The following is a 22,495-nucleotide window of genomic DNA, read 5'->3' as shown; positions in this document are numbered from 1 at the left end:
TTAGAACATGTTATCATTTTTTGATTGCCACCTATCTTATTGTGGTTCCTTGGTATCATGATACAAGTGTGGTTTCCGCCTAATGTTTTGTCTCTTGATCTATTACTCGAGCTTCAACAAAGTGAACTAAGTCTAAAATGCTTTGTGGTAGGTTGTTATGACATTTGGGGCAATTCCGCACTGTTGTTAACAATATTTTAAAATAATTTTTAATTAAATTTATAAAAATATAAAAAATACTTTTAATCAAATCTCCGCCACATGGCAGTATTAGAAAGCAGCATCTCACGTGTCGGCTAACAAAAGAGTTTCAGCACCTCCTCCACCCCACTCTTCGGAGTCCAGATCCTCTGCGCCCGCCTCCCGTGCGCCCTCTGCGCCCGTCGCTACGTGACAAAAAACCCACGCGCTAAGCACGTGCGTTTCTCCACTTCAGTAATAAAACCAAGCTCCAACGCATACATATCGCTTCCTGCTGATCGGTCTGTTGACCGATCAGCAAGAATGCTGATCGGTCAGCAGACCGATCAGCAGGAATGTTGATCGGTCTTGCTGACCGATCAGCAGGAATGTTGATCGGTCTTGCTGACTGATCAGCATTCCAGTACTAATGTTTGCTTCCTGCTGGAATGCTGATCGATCTGTTGACCGATCAGCAAGAAGCGATATGTGTGCGTTGGAGTTGGATTTTATTATTGGAGCGGAGAAACGCACGTGCTTAGCGCGTGGGTTTTTTGTCACGTAGCGACGGGCGCAGAGGGCGCACGGGAGGCGGGCGCAGAGGATCTGGACTCCACTCTTCGACCCTCAACTCTGTTGCCTTCGCGGGCCCCACGCGGGAATGGGCACGGTGGGTACTTTAGGTAAGTTCGACACGAGATCTACCACGATCGAATCAGGGAAGCCAACGAGCATTTTGATTTTTGGGTCGTCGAATTCCCTTTGGACGGATGATCTTCGCCTACGCCGCCTGGTTAAGCGCCGATAAAAAACCTATATTAATCTTACGCCGAAAAAGGTGCGGTGGGGAAGCCATTGGAGCCTGCTCTTCTTCTTCTTCTTCGCGAGCTCGGCGTCGGAAAGAGGTTAGCTTTTCCTCCTCCTCCTCCTCCTCCTCCTCCTGCTCTTCACTCTTTGATTCGATCTGTTCCGTAGCTTTTTCCAAAGTAAAGTTGCCGTCTTTTTTTTTTTCTTTTGTGGGTTTTCGATGCCAGGTGAAGTGATTCCGTGAACACATAAGAGGTATCCTTAAGGTTTTGCTTGATCTTAGTGGGAAATCGAGTTTCGATGCGTGCAGCTACTAGCTTTGAAAAGGCCTTTTAGGAATCTGAGTGGTTGATTTGACGATTGTTGGATTCTTCTTCTGGACCTTCTATACATTGCTCATGATCTAGAGATATTAAGTTTTGCAGGGACTGTTACAGCTTCGTGATCTCGCTGCGGCATGATGAGCGGATGATAAGATCCTTTAATGGATCTTTTCAAATAAATCTATTAATTTTATTTCCTTTTTAAAATAAGTTTTAGACTTTTCCTTTTTTATTTTAGATAAATTTTAATTTGACATTTTCTCATGAAAATGTATTTTTATTTTATTTTTCTTTTACACCTTTTCTTTTGAAAAGGTAGTTTTATTTTATTTTTCTTTTAGACTTTTTCTTTTTGAAAAGGTAATTTAGGTCTCTATTTAAAGAGACGTTATGTAACTTTGGAAGATAGGCAATTTCCCTTTTAATTAATCAATTTCGTTTGATTATTGGAGGCCGATCCCCTCGAAGCGATCACCCTATCCCCCTTTTCCCTTTCTCGTTCGATTTTTTCACGTGATAGACCCCTGGGTTCCTATCAACTTGGTATCAGAGCAAGTTCATTTCATCTTCGTCCTATAGTATCTCGCAGCAACTTCAACAAGCGCATGGTCTTAACCCGACTTCAAGAAAAGAAAATTCACTCTGTCATGGCAACCGGAGGATCTCATCCTGACGCCAAATGGGCTTTGGAATTTGAAGCTAAGCACGAGACAAGGATGAATAAACTCGAAAAAACTATGGCATCGTTGGTCACAATAGTGCAAGAATTGAAGGATCGTTTAGAAGCCTATTCCAGCTCAAGCATACTAATCAAAAAGGGAATAAATCAACAATCTCGACAACATTATGACCAAGGAGCAAACTCAAATGAAGATCGAGAGCACAACCATCTATGTATGAAGGTGGAATTTCCTCGCTGGGAGAACAACGATCCGATTGGATGGATTTCAAGGGCTGAAAAATATTTTCGCTTCCACGGCACGTCAGACAATGCAAAGGTAGAACTAGCATCTATAAATCTTGAAGGCGATGCCATCCAATGGTATGACTGGCTTGAAGCATGCCATGGGCCTCCAAAATGGGAGGAATTCAAGGAAGAACTCATTAATCGATTTGGTCCCTCCGGTTATGAGAATGTTGATGGAGAATTGGCCAAAATTCGACAGACTTCAACCGTACTAGAGTACCAAGGGCGATTCGAGCGACTCTCTAATCGAACTCGTGATTGGTCAGAAAAGCAACTACTGGGCACTTTTATTGAAGGACTTCGCCTTGATATACGACGAGAAGTAAAAATGAATCAACCCCGCACCATGAAGGCTGCCTTATCCTTTGCACGACTACAAGAAGAGAAGATCAATGAGGAAGGAAGAAGAAATAATAAGGTAATTCGTGAAAACTCATCACATTATTCAACATCTCGTAGATTGACAAAAGAAGAGATCAAGGAAAGGATGGCAAAGGGATTATGTTGGCATTGCGATGAAAAGTGGCACCGTGGTCATCAATGCAAGCAAAAGAGGATACTGATGATTGAACCAATAGAGAACTCTGAGGAAGAAGATGATTTCTATGAAGGTGAAACACAAGATAATATCAACGAAGTACAAAATGACTCTATGGCAATATCAGTACATGCCTTAGAAGCACTACAAACTCCGCAAACAATGAAGGTAAAAGGATTCATTAAAAAGCAACCAGTAATGATACTTATAGATTCAGGAAGCACCAACAATTTTCTAGACTCAATCTTAGCAAGAAGGCTTAAACAAAAAATAGAGCGAGCATCTACATTTGATGTTAAGGTGGCGGATGGAAGATCACTTACAAGTCCAGGAAAATGCGAAGGTATTAAAATTATCTTACCAAATTATGAATTAATCACAGATCTTTTTCTTCTACCCCTGGATGGATGCGATGTTGTACTTGGAGCACAATGGTTGAGAACATTAGGAGACATAATATGGAATTTCTCTCAACTAACAATGCGCTTTCAAGATCAAGGAAAAGAAGTTTGCATCAGAGGCAAGAGACAAGATACTATCACATCAATCAGTAGTTATCAGGCAGAGCGGCTATTAAAGAAAGATTGCTCCATTTTTCTCATGCAACTCTCCATCAAAAAGGATCCTAAAGGTACCTCATATACCCCTCCAGAATTAGAGGCACTTCTTTCTAAATTTTCTATGATATTTGCTGAGCCAAAGGGACTTCCTCCATCACGTTCACATGATCATCGTATACCTCTAATACCGGGGAGTGCACCAGCAAATGTTAGACCTTATCGCTACCCTTACATACAGAAGGAGGTAATTGAGAAGATTGTACAAGAGATGCTTCAAGCTGGTATTGTTCGCCCAAGTGTAAGCCCATACTCATCTCCAGTACTGCTTGTGCGAAAGAAAGATGGAAGTTGGCGAATGTGTGTAGATTATCGGGCACTCAATAAAATTACGGTGAAAGATAAGTATCCCATCCCCATCATTGATGAATTACTTGATGAATTAGGAGGTTCCTCATTCTTCTCAAAATTGGATCTTCGCTCAGGCTTCCATCAGATAAGGATCTATCAGCCGGATATTCTAAAAACAGCCTTTCGGACTCATGATGGTCATTATGAATTTTTAGTGATGCCTTTCGGTTTAACTAATGCACCTTCTACATTCCAAAGTTTGATGAACGATATTTTCAGGCCTTATCTCCGCAAGTTTGTTTTGATTTTTTTTTGATGATATCCTTGTTTATAGTTCATCATTCAAAGATCATTTGCATCACCTTTATAAAGTACTCACTCTTTTACGTGAGCATTCTCTTTTTGTGAAAAGATCTAAGTGCAGCTTTGGGACAACTAAGGTGGAATACCTTGGTCATATTGTAAGTAAAAAAGGAGTAGCTACTGATCCCTCAAAGGTGCTAGTTATGAAGGAGTGACCCACCCCAAAGAATATCAAGGCATTACGTGGTTTTCTGGGTCTCACAGGTTATTATCGTAAATTTGTAAAAAATTATGGAAAGATTAGCGCTCCACTAACGGCTTTGTTAAAGAAAGATGCATTTAGATGGTGTCCTGAAGCAGAAAACGCATTTCAAAATTTAAAGGAGGCTATGACGACAACACCAGTTCTTGCACTACCTAATTTCAATAAGCAATTTGTCATTGAAGCCGATGCATCTGGAGTTGGAATCAGAGCAGTACTTATGCAAGAAGGACAACCATTGGCTTTTACTAGCAAGGCACTATCTCCTCTACATCAACAGATGTCAATTTATGACAAGGAAATGTTGGCTATCATACATGCAGTTACAAAATGGAGACCCTATCTTCTTGGCCGACGCTTTCAAATACGAACTGATCATAAGAGTCTTAAGTTCATCTTGGATCAACGTATCTCAAATATGGATCAATAAAAATGGATCAAGAGACTTTTAGGATATGATTATGAAATCGTTTACAAGAAGGGAACAGAAAATACAGTAGCTGATGCTTTATCTCGCCTTCCTAACCAAATAGAGTTCACTGCTATATCCTTAGTAACTTGCAAAAACTTGGAGAACATAAAAAAGGAGCAAAAGGAAAATTCAGCGGCACAGGCTCTCATCCAAAACATATTACAAAATTCATCGCCAGAACCCCACTATTCTTGGGATGGAGAAATTTTACGATATAAAAATAGAATCTTCCTTCCAGCAAACTCAGCTGAAAAGGAAGTAATACTGGAGGAATTTCATTGTTCACCAATTGTAGGGCATTCTGGCTTCCAACGCACGTATAAACGGATTTCAAGAGCTTTCTATTAGAAGGGAATGAAGAAGGATACCAAAAACTTTGTTGCTGAATGTGATATATGTCAAAGAAACAAAGGAGAAAATGTAGCAAGACCAGGTCTTCTTCAACCCCTTCCTATACCTGAACAAATTTGGACAGACATTTCCATGGATTTCATAGATGGGTTACCCACTTCACAAGGACAAAGTACTATCATGGTGGTCGTTGATCGTCTGACAAAGTATGCCCATTTTTGTACATTATCGCATCCTTATACTGCTGCCCGTGTTGCTCAAGCATTTGTTGACCATATAATCAAACTACATGGTCTACCAAGATCTATTGTCACTAATAGAGATCCGGTTTTCACAAGTAAATTTTGGAGAGAATTATTCCAATTGCAAGGTACTAAACTTAATTTTAGCACATCTTACCACCCACAGTCTGATGGACAAACAGAGGTTGTTAATCGATGTTTAGAGAATTATTTACGTTGCTTAACTGGTGATAGACCCAAGGAGTGGGTTCGTTGGCTTCCATGGGCAGAATGGTGGTACAATACGACCTACCACTCAGCTACTAAGATTACCCCATTTGAGGCCGTTTATGGATGTATACCACCCTCAGTTAGCTCATACACACGTGGATCAACAAATGTGCATCAAGTCGACCAAAATCTACGCACAAGGGACCAAATATTGCAACTTTTGAAAAATAACTTATGCGATGCACAAGCAAGAATGAAGCAATTGGCCGACATGCATCGTTCGGAAAGAGAATTTGCAATAGGAGATTGGGTTTTTCTAAAACTACAACCATACAAACAAGTTTCAATTCGTCGTTCAAACTCTATGAAGTTGTCACCGAAATTTTATGGCCCTTATAAAGTGATGGAACGTATTGGACCTGTTGCTTATCGCTTGGAGCTTCCACAAGATTCTAAAATACACCCTGTATTTCACATGTCTTGTTTAAAGAAGAAACTAGGCGATAAATTTACTCCTCAACAACATCTTCTTGAAGTGAATTCAGATGGTGAAGTTAAATTTCAACCTTATGTTATTTTAGAAAGGAGACTTGTGAAGAAGAACAATCAAGCAACGGTTGAGCTATTAATTCAATGGGACAATTTATCTATCGATGATGCAACATGGGAATTATATGATACCATTCAAGAAAAATTTCCAGAATTTATTGATAAACAACCTTGAGGACAAGGTTGTTTTGAAGGGCGGTGGAATGATAAGATCCTTTAATGGATCTTTTCAAATAAATCTATTAATTTTATTTCCTTTTTAAAATAAGTTTTAGACTTTTCCTTTTTTATTTTAGATAAGTTTTAATTTGACATTTTCTCATGAAAATGTATTTTTATTTTATTTTTCTTTTACACATTTTCTTTTGAAAGGTAGTTTTATTTTATTTTTCTTTTAGACCTTTTCTTTTTGAAAAGGTAATTTAGGTCTCTATTTAAAGAGACGTTATGTAACTTTGGAAGATAGGCAATTTCCCTTTTAATTAATCAATTTCGTTTGATTATTGGAGGCCGATCCCCTCGAAGCGATCACCCTATCCCCCTTTTCCCTTTCTCTTTCGATTTTTTCACGTGATAGACCCCTGGGTTCCTATCAGCGGACTGACCTATGATGATTCGTTCTCCGATCAAAACATTCTTCGGGCTAGTGGATTGGGAGAATTGCAGCCTTGTCTAGGTCATAACAACAGTGCGGAATTGCCCCAAATGTCTAGGTTGTCTCGACTCTCTCCCGTGTCGTCTTTCTCGCTAGCTACATCTTCCGCTCGACTTTCTATGTTCCAAAGTTCTTGTACACTTAAACACAAGGGTTAAACACTAATAGGACCTAACATGACTTGGTCGATCACATCAAAACTACCATGGGGTACCAACAATCTCTCCCTTTTTGATGTGATCAAACCTAAGTGAAATTATGATAAACCACAAATAAAAAACAGTTATAAAAATATTTTACAAAAAAAAAAATTTACAAGTATAAAAATTAAAATTTGTTGTACTACTCTCCCCATAGACTTAATCTCTTATTACTCCCCCTTCAGATCACACTAAAAATGGGGTACTTTTAAAAGTCTAAGAGTAAAAATGAAAAAATCTAACTGTTTAAAAAAAATAAGAATTAATTAAAAAAATATATTTAATTAATTTTTAACAGAAAATTAAGGTATTTTATAATTTCTAAATGCTTAACAATTAGTCAATTAAATACTTATTTTAATAATTAGCTTCCAGGCTGTAGCGAGGTACTAGGTCTTCTTGGATATTGAAACAATAACCACTTTTTAGACAAAGCTCTTAAAAAAATTTAATATTTAATTTACTATAAAGCCATTATTAAAAACATTCAATCCAAATATAATTTTGGAACCCAATATAAGTTCCTTCCTACTGGGTTAATTAAAAGTTTCTTAGGTATATATTTCTATGAAATTTTCCTAATCTGGCCCTTATGGTATTTAAGGTACCAATTCAATTCACTATATTTTCTAATATATTGAATATTTGAGCATACACAATTTTTCAAATTTTTTATTTCATTTTTTAAACTTTCATTTTTATTTTTTATTTTATCAAATTCTTCTAATTAACAAGATTTAGCTAGAGTCGATTTCAATTCTTTAATTTCTTTTTATAATTTACAATAATTTTTTGTTAATAGTTTTATAAACTGAAATAACTTGTCAGGAGGAAGAGATCGTACCTGACTTACTTTGTCGATTCCATGATCCGAAGCTCCCCTTGAAGTATTGCTTTCTTCTGATATTGCTCCCCCTTCATTGATGCTTTCGATGCTCATTTCAGACGAGCTTGCTTCATCTCCTGCGATGACTTCAATTTCTGATTCGGACGACGTTTCGTCCCACGTCGCCTTCATATTCTTGTATTTGTTCGCTTGGGTCGGCTTCTTGTTCTTGCTCTTGTCCTTGTCTTTTAATTTAGGGTAGTTATCTTTCACATGTTTTTCTTCATTGCAGTGGTAGCATCTTATCCTTCTTTTTCTATCCTACACTTGATTAAATCTTTTAGTCTTAAATAACTTTTTAAATTTACATACCATCAGTGTTGTTTTATTATCATCGAGAGAAGATTTTGAATTTTGTTCGTCCGCCTTTGCCTTTAAGACAATGTTATGCTCCTTCTTCAGACCTGCACATCTCATTTTATGGACTTCAAAAGTTGAAAATAATTCTTTTAAAGTAGTTGAATCTAGATCCTTAGATATATAATAAATATTTACTAATGATGCCCATTCAGTATTTCTAGGGAATGCGTTAAGTGCGTACCTTAGCAAATCTCGATTGCTTACCTTTTATCCGAGATTTGTGAGTCCAATGATGAGCTCCTTTATCTTTGAGTGAAGGTGTGCAACGGTTTCACCTTCTTCCAGTTTGATGTTACCGATATGATTTTGAGCAGATCTCGTTTCGCGAGTTTTGCCTTCGAGGTTCCTTCGTGTAGTTCCAGGAATTTCTCCCAGATCTCTTTTACAGACTCGTAGGCTCCGATCCGGTTGACTTCTTGTGGTGGTAAGACACTTAGCCGATGGAACTCTGCTTTACCGTTTGTCATGAAATCGGCATGTTTCTTTTTGGTCCAGTGGTATTTTTCTTTGCTTTCGGGTGCTACAAAACTAAATTCCATTATTAAAAGAAATCAAAATCAGTTTTGAAAAATACCTCCATCTTCTTCTTCCAATTGATGAAATTCCCCTCGAATTTCGATGGGTAGATGCTTGATTTGGCCATCTCGTATGCTCCTGAAGCGAACCTCGCTCTAATACCAATTGTTGACCTAGGTAGGCCGGAGGGAGGGGAGGTGAACTGGCTGTATAAGAAAAATCTTCCTAAACTTTTAACTCAGATTAGTAGTGAAAAAAAGCAGAATAAATGAACAACCAAAAAAAAAATGAGGCCAAAAGAGTTACTTGGTTACAACCGGGGATGTTGTTAATCCAAGGCAAGTAAACACACTAAAGATCTCCTTATTTGAAGGCAGAGAAACCTCTTACACTCTTTGGAAGCTTAGAAAGTAGTTAGGAAATCAATACAGAAGTTGTTACTTATTTCCTAGGTTTAGGGGTCTTTTTGTAGCCCCTGTAGAATCTTATCCGTAGCTTGAAGGCGCCTTCAATAGAGGTTCAAGGCGCCTTCAAGGGATAAAACTTTATCTGCCGAGGATAAAACATTATCCTCGGCAACGTTCAAATCTGCTAGATTAAAGGCACCTTCAATCAAGGTTAAAGACACCTTCCATGTGGGTTGAAGGCGCCTTCCCACTGAAAGGCGCATAGGCGCCTTTAACTCCAATGAAGGTGCCTCCAGGAGCTCCGTAACTCCTTTTTGGCTCTTCTGTTGCTCCATTTGCTAGGGTGATTTCGGCCAACCGGAATAGGGCTCACCTGAACCTATTTTCCGGCCTTCTTCTCGAGCAGACTTCCTCCCCGGCTTCTCATCCCTCGGACCACTGTGTGCGTCCTTCTCGTCTGCCGATGTACTCTTCCACAGCACCTCGTCCCTCGGATGCATCGAGCCCATCGGCTCTTTCTCTCGTGCCGTCTTTCTCGCTAGCTACGTCTTCTGCTCGACTTCATGTGGTTCTAAGCTCCTGTACACTTAGACACATGAGTTAAACATTAACAGGATCTAACTTGACTTTGTCGATTACATCAAAACTACCACAGGGTACCAACAGTATGTCGGTGGAGAGGGAGTCGTAGCGGGGAAAGGAGCTGGGAGGTCACGACGAGAGAAAACCTAGCTAATCACGACTAGAGAGTAGCGTGGAGAGATAACCTTGGTCTGGTTTGCGGAGAGGATCGCGTTTCTTCACCTTTGGCTGTCTAGGGTAACCGGAGAGGAAGGGATACGAGGAGAGGAACACGAGGATTTTTCCAGCGAAAAGCCTAAAAAAAATCATTACTCAACAGAAAGTATAGAAACTTTTACCGAAGAATGATTTTCCAGGCGAGAGAAAACCTAGCTATGAGGTTTGGTGCGGAGGGCTGATCGTGGCTTAGGGAGAGCTTGCGTCGGTAAGTGATGCCCTAGTTTGTCGACAAGTGATACCCTGATTCGGCGGAGGGTGATGCCCTAGTTCGTCGGCAAGTGATGAGAGACAGGAAGGAGAGGGCTTGCGTCGAGGGAGATCTCGCTGATCGGGAGAGGGCTCACAGTGAGCAAGAGCTTGAAGAGGGCTCGTTGCGAGAGAGAGTCGTAGCTTCGGCGAGAGAGGGCGACTCGAGGTCGAGAACTTAGCACGTCGCCGTAGAGAGAGCTTGCGTCTGAGCTTCGACGAGAGAGATGACTCGGAGAGGGAGGAGTGACGGCTAGGGTTCTACGGAGAGGAAAACGCGAGAAATAGGTTTCTACGCATTAGCGATTTCTCACCGCAGCGGATGACGACGTGGAACTTGCCACATCACCAAACCGCAAGAAACAGTAAGATTATCACCGCAGGAGATGGAAACTCTTAAACTAAAAATTCATGTCACCCAATGGTAGTAGGTTTAAAAATGAAGGTTTATTTTGTAAACCCAATCATTTATTTAATGGAGATGCCCTAATACTATAATAGTGTTATATTAACTATTATTACACGTTCTAACCGTTACAAAGTAGCTAATATATATTGTAATAGTTACTTATAATTTAATTATTTAATTAAGAATTTAGACTCTTTAATAATCAATTCTCAATTGATTTTGTAAAACATTAAGTTATGTTAATGTTTTTTTTTACATTAAAAATAATTTTAAGATTTATTAGTAATTTCAACGTTTTATCCTCTGTAACTCAGAGATATATAACCTAATTTTTACTATTTGCATCTCTTCTTCTTATCGCCTCAAGCCTTGTTGATTTTTCATCATTCTCTCCTCCCTTATCTTTCTCATTTTTGCTACAGCTTTCTTATTTTTATCCTTTTTTATATCACAACTTATCAATCCATCTATTTCAATTTTTTTGTATATCAATTTTTTTGTATATCGATACAGTCACATCAATCCATCTATATCTCATCGATTTTTTAAGAAAAATCACAGTCACATCTATCCATCTCTATATCTTATCGATTATTTTATCGATTTTTTTTGGTAATATAAAATATGCTCATCATATAACTTGAGGTATTATTAATAATTTAATTTTAAATTAAGGTATTTATAGAATAAATTATACTAGTATTAATTATTTGACCGTATGTTTATATATTATATTATACACATAAAATGTGTGCTTGATGGCCAGTAACATCGAAAAATAAGAACCATCATATCATTATAATAAAAGCCAAGGTGTTCTCGAGATAAAATATATAGAACGATTCGTTAAATGTCAACTGCCCTTTTGATTTCGGTCATATTTAAAATATTTTTTATATTGAATTTTAGATTTGATTATCCTTAACTCATGATATTTTTTTTTAGAGAAATGATTTGCTCAAGGAAAAAATCTCAAGGATAGACACATAAAGTGATGTGGCCCACAAAAAGTGAAATGGTGGGCCATGAATGCATGTCTCTATCCTTGAGTTTTTCCTCGAGTTTTTTCCTTGAGCGTATCACAACTCTTTTTTTTTAAAAAGTAATAACAATAAATTTTATAGGAATAATTTATTTATAGCACGAACACCTAGGGTTTCAATTTTGTGCCCTTCATTCACACGGTTGATTACTCTCCACTCTGCTCAGTGTCAACCCTACTTCGTCCGCGAGGAGACTAAAACCGCTAAGTTTAGCATCAATGGCTGGCCAGTCCGATCCCCAGCTCTCCTTACTCTCTGCTCCAGAGGTCCGTATGTATATCCCTCGTTACATCCGATTACATAGATCGATGTTTTATCATGCTTTGGATTTTAGGTGGAGTTTTTGGCTGAGGATGAAATGGTGGAGATTGTTCCCAACATCAAAATGGAGTCTTTGAACATGATCTGTGTAATCTTATCTATTTTCTTCGTCATTGTTTTTTCGTAATCTGAACCTGTGGGGTTCATGGTGGTTTCGATGCGCTTCTAATGACAGGGAGATTTTGGCCCTTTCTTTCCGCAAATTGCTTGCAAAGTACCACTTTGGCTAGCAGCAGCTCTGAAGAAGCGTGGGAAGTGCACCATCCGCACACCAGAGTGGATGTCGGTCGGTGAGAGTTTTTTTTCAGTTTGTGGCAATCTATATTGGTTCTGTTGTTTTTGTGGTGCTTGAAAATTGGGAAAGTATGATATCCATGGTTAGCCTCCACTGTAATCTAGTGCCTTGCTGGCAGAGGCAGCATTCTTGAAGATGCATTGATTAAATTTTTTGATTAATAGGCATGCCGATCTGGTAGATCCTGATTGTTTTTTATATACTTTTCCTACATCTCGTTATACTTTATTTTACTCTGATATAGTCTTTGGCTGGCACCTAATACCTTAACCAATCTACCAGGACTCTATGAATTAGCACCAAGTGGATATAAAGAAAGCAGAAGTGTCATTTCTTATTTTTCATGCTGTCTACTGGTTGTTTTCTTATACATACTGACTGATGTGGAAATTCTTCCTATCCATTTATTGTGTCCTTAATGCACTTAATATGCAAATTCTACCTAACTACCAAATGCATCTGCCATTTTTTATTGAAATTATCTGTGATTAGTGTCATATGTAATGTGTTTGATGACTATACAATTCCATTAATTGGAGGCTTAGAGCATCAAACAATGTGATACTCATAGAAGTTTGCCTGTACTGAGACACATTGTCTCATGGACCATTCAAACTACTTATAGCTTTGCCAAAGTAGCTTGTTTTTTTGTTTCCAAAAATCAGCTGAACTCTCTTGATCCCTGTTTGCATATTGGCTTTGTCTAAATCTCAGTTTTTATATTCGTGGACTGTGAATTAGTTGTTCCAGATATTGCTGTTAGCACTGATTGTCTTAAACTTCTTATTTGTCATTGTTATGTTTTTCTTTGTATTAGCTTAGCTTTATTGAATGATATCACAATTTTGGCTTAAGTTGCTGTCTTGCTGATTCTTATCTGTAGATAAACTGACACAAGTACTCGAAACAGAAAGAGAGACACCTAGGGAATTTCAACCATTGCCTTTTCACTACATTGAAATTTCAAAGCTTTTGTTTGACCAGTATGTGTCGATCCCGTGTATACTTTTTGTTTCCTTATTTTGTTGCCATTTTGGACATTCTATCTATGCCTAATAATCATTTTCAGTGCTCATGATGATGTTCAAGATACATACATGGTGAGATTGAATGCATGCATACATTTTTCAATATGGTATTGTTTTTCTCTTCGCTTTTGTTAGCCGTAATTGTGCAGGTGAGATCTTTAATTGAAGATATTAGAGATGTGAGGTTTCATAAGGTAGAATCTGGCTTAGAGAATATATCTGGTCGTACACATGCGGTGAAGGTATGTGCAAACTGAATCCTTTGATTCCTACCATTTCAGGGCATTTTAATTTGTTTTCTTCTCATATGTTTGTTAGTGTCTACTTATGAGAAAGCAATGAACACTAACTTGGAACTTAAAATCAATTTGGTTTTCTAACAAAATTTTGACCGCCTAGGAAGTAATAACCTAACACATGGATGATAAACCAAATGTTTAGTTCTTTTTGCACTTTCATCTTGTAAGTCACAGATCATAAATACGATAGGATTGTGCTTAGGCATCTTAGTTTATATCTTTTTCATGTTCAGTTACTTATTACCAATAACAATCTTTCTTCTGCACCAATAAATTAAAAAGGAAGAGATTCTTTGAAAAAAAGTGATCAAGCAGCTGTTACCATTTTCTCAGTCATTCCTATGAAAAGATGACAAGTCATAAGTATTCATGCCATTTTTATCAAAAGAAATTAGTATTTGTGTCTTTTGATCAAGACTATTTATGCAAATCTGCTACCAAGGTGAGGACAGGCCCTCCCTTGTGGCCTTGTAATCGTAACAGACTTCCTTTATATCTTTTCTCCTTACTTTTTGTTACACAGCTAAAAAATCTCTCTGCAATGGAAGTAAATATTGTGAGGCCGTTCATGATGAGGACTTTACAAGCTTTCTATAAGCACGATAATCCTCAAATCATCCAGCAACACAATATCTCGGGAAGGAAACAGCCACAAGTGTTAACTCGCAGCACACGAGTAAGTTGGTTACTCTTTGGTAATTATTATATGGCTTCTTCGCACCTGAATCAAATGACAAATAGATGTTTATAATTTAGAAGTGACTCGAGGCATCCATTTGCTACATTTAGTCTTTTTTAGACCATCAACAGTGAGCTTGATCTCTGGGCCAAATGTTTTAAAAGTTATATCCTTCAAGCTGATCGGAGCATGAATTTTGCGTTTGAATCCGGCTTAACCATAATCTTCGTCCTGATTTATCGTGCCTGAGCGTGGAAAAATCAGATCTCAATTGCTTTTTCTTACCATTACTAAAAGAGTAAGCCTTGAGCAAACCTTAAAGTACTTGCTATGCTCTTTCACATTTTGCAGAATCTGCGGCCGAGATAGCAACTGACTCGCCACAATCTGATGATTTCATTCGCTCTCCATGCGACGTGTATGTTTAGTTTGCTTCGAGTTCTCTTGGGCCATGAAGTTTACCCTTCATTTGGTTACATGTTGCTAGTTTCTTGTTTGCACTCGTCAATTCTATCATCTTTTCCTTTGCTTTTGTACCAGACTTAGTCGAAACTAATTGATAGATAAACCTCTAATTCTGTTTTTTTTTTTTTAAAATATCTTTATTATTGTTGAGTATTTCATGGCTTACGCAATTACAATTCTATGGTATTTCTGTGTTCGATCATGATGCAAAGAATATAACAGTATGATTATAATTTTACAATAGATTCAATTGCAATTAATATTGGAATTGGGGTTGGTTAAATTGAATTAACTTATTGAATTTAGAAGTTAATTTGATTTTTTTTAAAAATATATTACTGTTTTTGGTTTATTCATTTAAATTTGGATTTTGATTTTTTATAAATTAATTAAATCCAAATATCATAAATCTCGTCTATTATATTGTAAGCCGTTGATATATTAATTTACTGAGAAAAGTTTGGTTAATTCCATAATTGATCAAAGTAGTCGTTTTATATCGGTTTGAGACGGTGTTTTTGAAAAAAAAAAAAAGTGATAGAATTAATATGTTTATTAAATTATTTTAAATTTGTATTTAAAAATTTGTCGAACTAAACAATTAAGGAATTTGTGATGGGACTAAAAAAAAATAAAAATTATTAAATTATTTTTTTTAAAAAAAATAGAAGCCGCTGGAGCCCACCCCAAGTGGGTCCCCATCCGCCTTGAGTTTTAGTTCTTTTGTTTTCTTGTAAGCAAGAAAAGTAGAACAGAATAAGAAGGGTTTGTTAATGATGGTTGGATTGAATGTATAATATTACATTTTTTATTCATATAATAATTATTTACGGGGGAATTGAATTACACGTGGAGGGTGTTTTGGTCATTCCATCATCTCGTCCACTTCTTTAAAGCTCCTCCCTTCCGTCCATTTGCTTTCCCGTGTCACTCATCGTTCTCGTGAGCTCTTCCCTCTCTCCTCCGCTTCGTGTTCCATCGAGCGATCGCCGATTAGATCCGGAGAAAATGCCGAGGAATGTGTTCTCCGGCTCCATTAGCTCCCCCAGGATCGACGTGGCTATCGACATGGGGAACCCCTTCCTCAACCGCACCGTCGACGGCTTCCTCAAGATCGGAACGGCGAGTATCGAATCCGCACTTTCGGTTCGTTTGCTCCTATGGATTTCGTTTCTGATTCGATTGTTAATCCAGGTAGCTGCCTCCAGGGTCGCTGCGGAGGAAACCTTTCACTTTGTGCATAAAGGTTGCCTTGTTGCTCTTCTCTTTGATCCGTTGTGGGAATGTGTCTCAGAAATCTGATACCAGAAAGAAAATTCTATTATTTTACTTTCATTTACTGTGATCAGAAATAAGATACAGATATTATTATTGAACTTAGGTGAATGTGATGAAAAAAAATAGATCTGCACTAGAATTGATGCATTGTTGCCTGTTATACTCCCGTCAATTCAACTTGCATAGCTTAGTACGTGAGCAGCGAAACAAACTATTAGAAGCCTTAGGGAATGTAGATACAGACTAATGATAACCTTCGCCTAGGATTGTCCATTGCAACATTGTCTAAGAAGTATTGCCGAACTAATTGAACAGCTGGACCAATTAGCATTTGTGTTGCTTTTGATATGTTCCTTCTTTTATTCACACCTATTACATGATTGTTTATATTTTGGATTTTGTGTCAGAAGTTGGATAGACTCTCCATTAAGTATCATTAGACATTATTAATGATTCACATAAAAAGACAAGAGAACACAATTTGAGCACTTATCATCAAGGCGAGGCTCTGCAGTTGTGTGGATTACTATTCGTGTATTTTTATTCAGGAAGATAATAAGAAGTTCCTTATCTACCATGAAGATTCTCAGTTACTATAGTTTTTTCGATTATTCTTTGCTTTGTTTCTATTCTTTGATTTAACATTGCCTCTTTGGAAGAGGAATTTATGAAAATTTGAGTGCTATGTAATTGAATAGTTCTGTATAATTTGTGGATTTGTCCTATTGTCTTCAACTTATTATTAACGAGCTTCTCCGCCTTTATATATTTATGCGTTTAGTGAAAACTCTTGAAAGACTTATTTTACTACAGTGATTTGCTGGACCTTATTCCCACTCTTGAATGTAACTAGGAGATATCTTACATTTCAAAGTGCAATCTGATTATTTGGACAAATGTGACATGCAATTACAAATTTTGCAGGGAGTATCAGCAAAGGCAAAATCGAGGATGCTGTATGTTCTAAATACTATTCTTTTAATGTTAAAGTTCAGCGACATTTGGTGCATGCTTTATATTGTCACAGCATAAAGTTAGTAAGCCGTCATGAAAATAGAATAATGCTCAACTGAAATTTTGTGTGACACCTTTTCTTTTCTTTCTCAATAAGATTTTGAAAAAAGCATGAATGCATTATTCTTCTGGGTAAAACTATCCGAATTCAGATGATCAAAATATAACATTTTGATGCTTTGTCACTTCCTTCTGGTCTTTTTCCTACTTGGTAATAATTGTTGCTGTATTAACCTGCCCAATTAGTTTTGGCTCTCTTTATCTTCTATCTTTTCACACCATTAACAATATCTTCTACTTGGTTTAGAAAAAAGCTTGATGCATGTAGCATGTAACTATTGCATGCAAGTTTGGTTAGTTTATCTCACTAATTAACTCCTTTGTTTGTCAGGAAAAAGAATCCTGACAGATTTAGCTGCAACTGAAGTTTAATGTTCTTTATGTTGCATTGTTTACGAAACCTATCAAAGTACTTTGATAAATAGCTTTCACATACTAAATATGCAAGTTCTCTCAATACCTTTCCTCATTTATTTGTTTTGCAAAATTGGTGTCTCCTTAGGTCCTTTATCCCAATAGCAGGACTGTTTTATAGTTTCACTGACCTTGTGATTCCATTGCAGCTTAAGAGAATGTGTAAAGAAGGAGCTTACTGGGGTAATCTTACTTGCATTTCATTATAGATATTCATTTTGCTGTACATCTGTGTCTGTTCGTCATAGATATTCATTTTGTTGAAGGAACTGTTGCTGGAGTATACGTAGGAGTGGAATATGGCATGGAAAGAGCCCGTGGTACAAAAGATTGGGTAACATTTCTGACTCCTTGATGCTGGATTTATTTGGTTTTAGTTGATTCTCTTATATTGTGTTTTGATTCCTGAATTTGCATCACCCATTTGATAATAGTCACCATCTTATAATGTCCAAGTTACATATTACTGTATACCTATCTATTTCACTAACTCAACAATCTGAGCAAGTTGTCTGCCATTGTTAGAACATGTTATCATTTTTTGATTGCCACCTATCTTATTGTGGTTCCTTGGTATCATGATACAAGTGTGGTTTCCGCCTAATATTTTCTCTCTTGATCTATTACTCGAGCTTCAACAAAGTGAACTAAGTCTAAAATGCTTTGTGGTAGGTTGTCTATCTATACCATACACTGTTAGCAAAGCACAACTATTCAAACCTTCAAGATTGTCGAAGTCTTGTTTCTGTGATAACTTATGATTTTCTTTAATTCTGTTATGATTTACTTTCCACTTCCACACGATTAACCCTGGAGTGCATGGACATTGAGGTTTTTTACATTTATGGAAATGTATATCTTTTTGATTAAGTGGATGGCCGAAAGCCCGCCGCCATATTTATATTGGTAAGTTGTCGCCGTCATCATAGTTGCCATCATCGACAATGTGTGTGTGTCCAAACTATTTGGGGTACATGAATTTTGTCCTTTCATTAACCTCCATGCAAGGTTAGTCTTACCTAAAATTTTAGGCAAATTTTAATGTTGGTTGTTTATGTAATGCAACCCTCAACCTAGTTCATCTAGGCTTGAGACTGACGTTTGCGGTTTTATTTCTGGATTGATAAGTACTGATATACAAGATAGGCAATCATAGAAAGAGCCTAGATAATGATGCTACACAGCGAACTAGGAAAACGTTCACACATCTTAAATTAGCATTAAGGTTTTCAATCATGGGGGATTGATGCTGAAATCCTCAAGTTTGTATCCACAAATCATCTTACCGACCAGCTCATGTTTATTTTTGTTAAATATGGTTTTATGAAATGGCATATTCGGTTGAGTTCTGAAGATTAGTTTTGGTCTGGAACCTTAGGCATCTGTCCAACATGATCAAACTGTTAGTATGTTAAGAGATGATTGAGCGTTTAAGGGATGAGATTGTAGAATTTGCATCGATAGTTTTTTATCATCCCAAGTATGAGGTCTATTGTAATGCTTCAAACATTTTCCACCTACACTTGGGACCAACATTGACTACATTACTAGGATATCGACATCTGCTATCATAGCTCCCGAATTGTGTTTAACCAGTTTCAACTCTTTGCAGAAGAATGCAATGCTTGGTGGAGCCCTTACCGGATTGCTCATTTCTGCGGTCAGCAACAACAACAGAGACAAGGTTTTCAAGGATGCTATCACAGCTGGTGCAGTAGCTACTGCCGCCGAGTTTATCAATTACCTCACCTGATCAAGATCCTCTTGAGCAGAGACTATCAAAATTTCTGCAATAAGCTTCATCTCGTTGCCTTTGAACTCGATTAGTAAGGTTAGGGAGCTGAATCAAATGGGATCCTATGTTCATGTTTACTGCAAGTTTTCATAGCTAATAAAATGAAAAGGGTGAGTCAGTTCATAGGATCAAATGACCTTTAAAGGAATTTAAATACTCTATTGTTGGATTGTGCCATGCCATCGGTTCGACCTCTGTTTTTTTTTATGGTAAAGTAAGGATGACGCCCTCCAAACACCGGGGATAACAATGAGGCAGATAGATTTATATATATTGGATAGGATATGGATAGAATTTTATCATATTCATCTCTATATATATGAATCCAAAAATACTCAAATCCAATTACTATAACGAGATTTAAAATTTAGGAGATAGGATAGAACTCTCATATAATGAGGGTTCAAAACTCATGTAGGACGCATGGATAAATCCAAAAATTAAAATTAGAATGAGCCTCTTGTGTGTGTGTATATATATTACAATAGTGGTCTAGGTGCTTGAATTTTTTTTTTAACTACATTTTTTTAAAGAAATATTATATCCCGTAAACATCTAAACATGATAATCCAAGAGGGAAGCCTGAACCTTGTAAGAAAAATCTTCTTAGCTTAAATCCATTATAACCTAATCCTTAAATCATAAAATTTTAAATCCTAAATATATATAATATATCTTGTGATTATTTAAAATTTTTAATTTTGAACACTAACCCAAGAAGGAAAATTGAACTATAGAAGAAAAATTTTATTGACTCAAACTCATTATAACTCAGCTTTTAAATCTTAAAATTTTGAACCGTAAATATATATAATATATCTAAAAAATAAATAAAAAATTAAAAAAATATTTTGATTGAATCCATGAGCCTAGATTGAATCCAGACACCTGGATTCAACTCTAGATGCTTGGATTCAATCTAGGCGCTCGAGGTCATTTTATCGTTTCATAAAATTATATCCTTCGAAATTTGAAATATAAAATTAATCTATAAGCTAAATCTTGATAAAAATAACTTTGAACAAAATTATTCGTGTCATGCATGCGTTGATCAAAATAAATTATTTTAAATCATCCAAAAGTAAAAGTTTTAGCGTATATCTCACTCAAAAATATCATGTCAAAATGTTCTCATTCTAAGAAGCATTAAAATACTTTACTTGAAACTAATCCTTACTAGCTATAAATGAAATGACAATCCAATCATCCAAGGAGCACAAAATACATTAGTCAGAATTAATACTAGACTCGTGAGCATAATACATTAGTCGAAACTAATCCTCAATACAAATATAATAAGGAGCACAAGATACATTAGTCGAAATTAATCCTTAATACAAATACAATTATAATTCAACGGGCAACATGCATTTCCAATTTTTCAGTCATTTCAACACCCCGTTTGCGACCGCTAGGGCAAAAAGAATCAGAATGATCAACCACATTGTAAATCTAGCAACATTATGCTTGTGCCATGGGGAGTCACCGTCGAACACCAATAGGATGCCGGCCCTGAAGCTCTCTATTACATCAGTGGTTTCCTCTGTCACTTCCGACAACTCCAACCGGCACTCACTCAGGTCGATCAACTCCGACTCCTTCAATCTTCTATGATCCGACCCGAAGTTGACGCTCTGCTTGTTCTTCCTCTCCCTCAACCCTTCCTCTGTCTCCTACTTCACCACTTACATTCCCATCAGCCCCATCATCCTCCAAGCCTCAGACTTACCCTCTCTCCTTCTCACCTCATCCAACTACTACTTCTCTACCCTTACCGTCCTCCCACACATCACTGAATCAATCTTCGTCGCCTTACTCCACTTCTTCCTCTTCTTCGTCCCACTCACACCAATCCTCTACATTCTCTACTGATGATCTATCATGTTAATCTATTGTACTGAACAAAAGACTTACAATGATCTTTTGGAGGAGAAGAACTCGGAGAAGACACTAGAGAAGATGCCTGCTACTGTGAGGCTCACTGTCGCCGAGAAGATCACCTTGGAACCTTGTCAAAAATATCACAAACCAAATCCCACTCGTGTTGTTCACTGATGCACTTGGACGCTCCTATATAGGAGACTTGAGGAAGATAAAGGGGAAGGGGCGTCCCTTCATCTCCTCAACATCAAACATTTTCCACTCGTCCAAGTCAATCCTCAAAAAGGCATCTAGTTACAAAGACTATGAAGAACATTCAATTCATACGTCAGGGAAAATGATTCGTGCGACAGCAAGCATAATGAACAATTGCTGCTAAGAAAGTTATTACACTTTACTTAGCTACTCTATAGAATGAATCTAAGATATCAATATCTTACCTTTATCATAGATTAAATCATTTATATCATCATAAATATCTCTAATATTTCATAATGACTATTATGTCAAGAGAATATTCAATATCTCCAATGAATACAATTATTCATAATTACATTTTATGTACTCAACAAAATGTAACTGGTATCAATGAATAAATGACAAAGATGCAAATCAATATTAATCTTCCTTTTTAGCTAGAATCTATTCATTATAATAAGTCGTTTTCCTAGTTATGCTTCATAAATTGAATCACCTATAGCTAATAGGAAACATGCTAAAGTAGCAAACACTGATCAAAACTTCAAGTAGATAGTTAAATATTCACTTAGGGTAAGATTGAGATTAACTTATAATCTCCAGGGTCTCACATATTAGAGAAACATGGATTCATTCTCCTACTACCATTATTGTCGTCATAGCGCACATATTATGAATCATATGCTATGATGTTTTTTTCTTTATTAAAAAGAGCACATGTTTTTTTTTCTTTCAAAATTTAATATCGTACAGATTTCGATCTAGACATATCTAATGTCTAATCCTGAATTCAACATATAAATTTCAATCTGGCCTTAAGCAGATTCAGTAATTAGTGGGTTCACTTACTCTAATCATTACATAAATGATTTCGTCTTGATACAATTATCAAGGCGACCTTAACTTATGGGTATATCTCTATTCACAACTACAAAAGTTGTCTCATAAGTACAGTCTTACCTCTATTTATACTTAACAAATAGAGATGATTGTCCTATGTGAGTAAACCAATCTCAACCTATCAACACGCTTATCGAGACTTTAATCAAATGTAACATAGATATATACACTAAATAGATCATGACATTTTCATATATCTAATTGTCTTTACAATATATTACATTTTTTGAATT

General features: G+C 36.8%; 2 protein-coding genes across 4 annotated transcripts; both read left to right on the top strand.

Moving 5' to 3' along the window:
- The first annotated feature begins 926 nt into the window (after nucleotides 1-926).
- Nucleotides 927-14,839, top strand: LOC122056671 (DNA replication complex GINS protein PSF2-like). 3 transcript variants are annotated; one of them, XM_042618728.1, is made up of 10 exons: nucleotides 973-1,085; nucleotides 1,215-1,242; nucleotides 11,802-11,901; nucleotides 11,970-12,044; nucleotides 12,132-12,246; nucleotides 13,135-13,234; nucleotides 13,321-13,351; nucleotides 13,429-13,521; nucleotides 14,102-14,254; nucleotides 14,609-14,839. In XM_042618728.1, the coding sequence occupies exons 3-10, from the start codon at nucleotides 11,854-11,856 to the stop codon at nucleotides 14,624-14,626; spliced, it is 633 nt and encodes a 210-aa protein (XP_042474662.1). In that variant the 5' UTR covers nucleotides 973-1,085; nucleotides 1,215-1,242; nucleotides 11,802-11,853; the 3' UTR covers nucleotides 14,627-14,839. The 3 variants fall into 3 exon arrangements, with proteins under 3 accessions (XP_042474661.1, XP_042474662.1, XP_042474660.1); XM_042618727.1 differs by lacking the exon at nucleotides 1,215-1,242 and having other exon boundaries at nucleotides 927-1,085; XM_042618726.1 differs by lacking the exons at nucleotides 973-1,085; nucleotides 1,215-1,242 and adding an exon at nucleotides 6,780-6,825 and having other exon boundaries at nucleotides 11,970-12,042; nucleotides 12,132-12,242.
- Nucleotides 14,840-15,619: 780 nt separating this feature from the next.
- On the top strand, nucleotides 15,620-19,738 carry LOC122056670 (outer envelope pore protein 16, chloroplastic-like). Its single transcript, XM_042618724.1, has 6 exons — nucleotides 15,620-15,844; nucleotides 15,917-15,968; nucleotides 16,925-16,956; nucleotides 17,638-17,671; nucleotides 17,755-17,822; nucleotides 19,101-19,738. Exons 1-6 carry the CDS (start codon nucleotides 15,731-15,733, stop codon nucleotides 19,239-19,241), a joined length of 441 nt encoding a protein of 146 aa, XP_042474658.1. The 5' UTR covers nucleotides 15,620-15,730; the 3' UTR covers nucleotides 19,242-19,738.
- The last annotated feature ends 2,757 nt before the right edge of the window (nucleotides 19,739-22,495 follow it).

The sequence above is a fragment of the Zingiber officinale genome, chromosome 3B, assembly GCF_018446385.1.
Source record: "Zingiber officinale cultivar Zhangliang chromosome 3B, Zo_v1.1, whole genome shotgun sequence".
NCBI lineage: Eukaryota > Viridiplantae > Streptophyta > Magnoliopsida > Zingiberales > Zingiberaceae > Zingiber > Zingiber officinale.
Note: the sequence above shows the minus strand (reverse complement) of the source record. Positions and strands in the feature narration are given on the sequence as shown.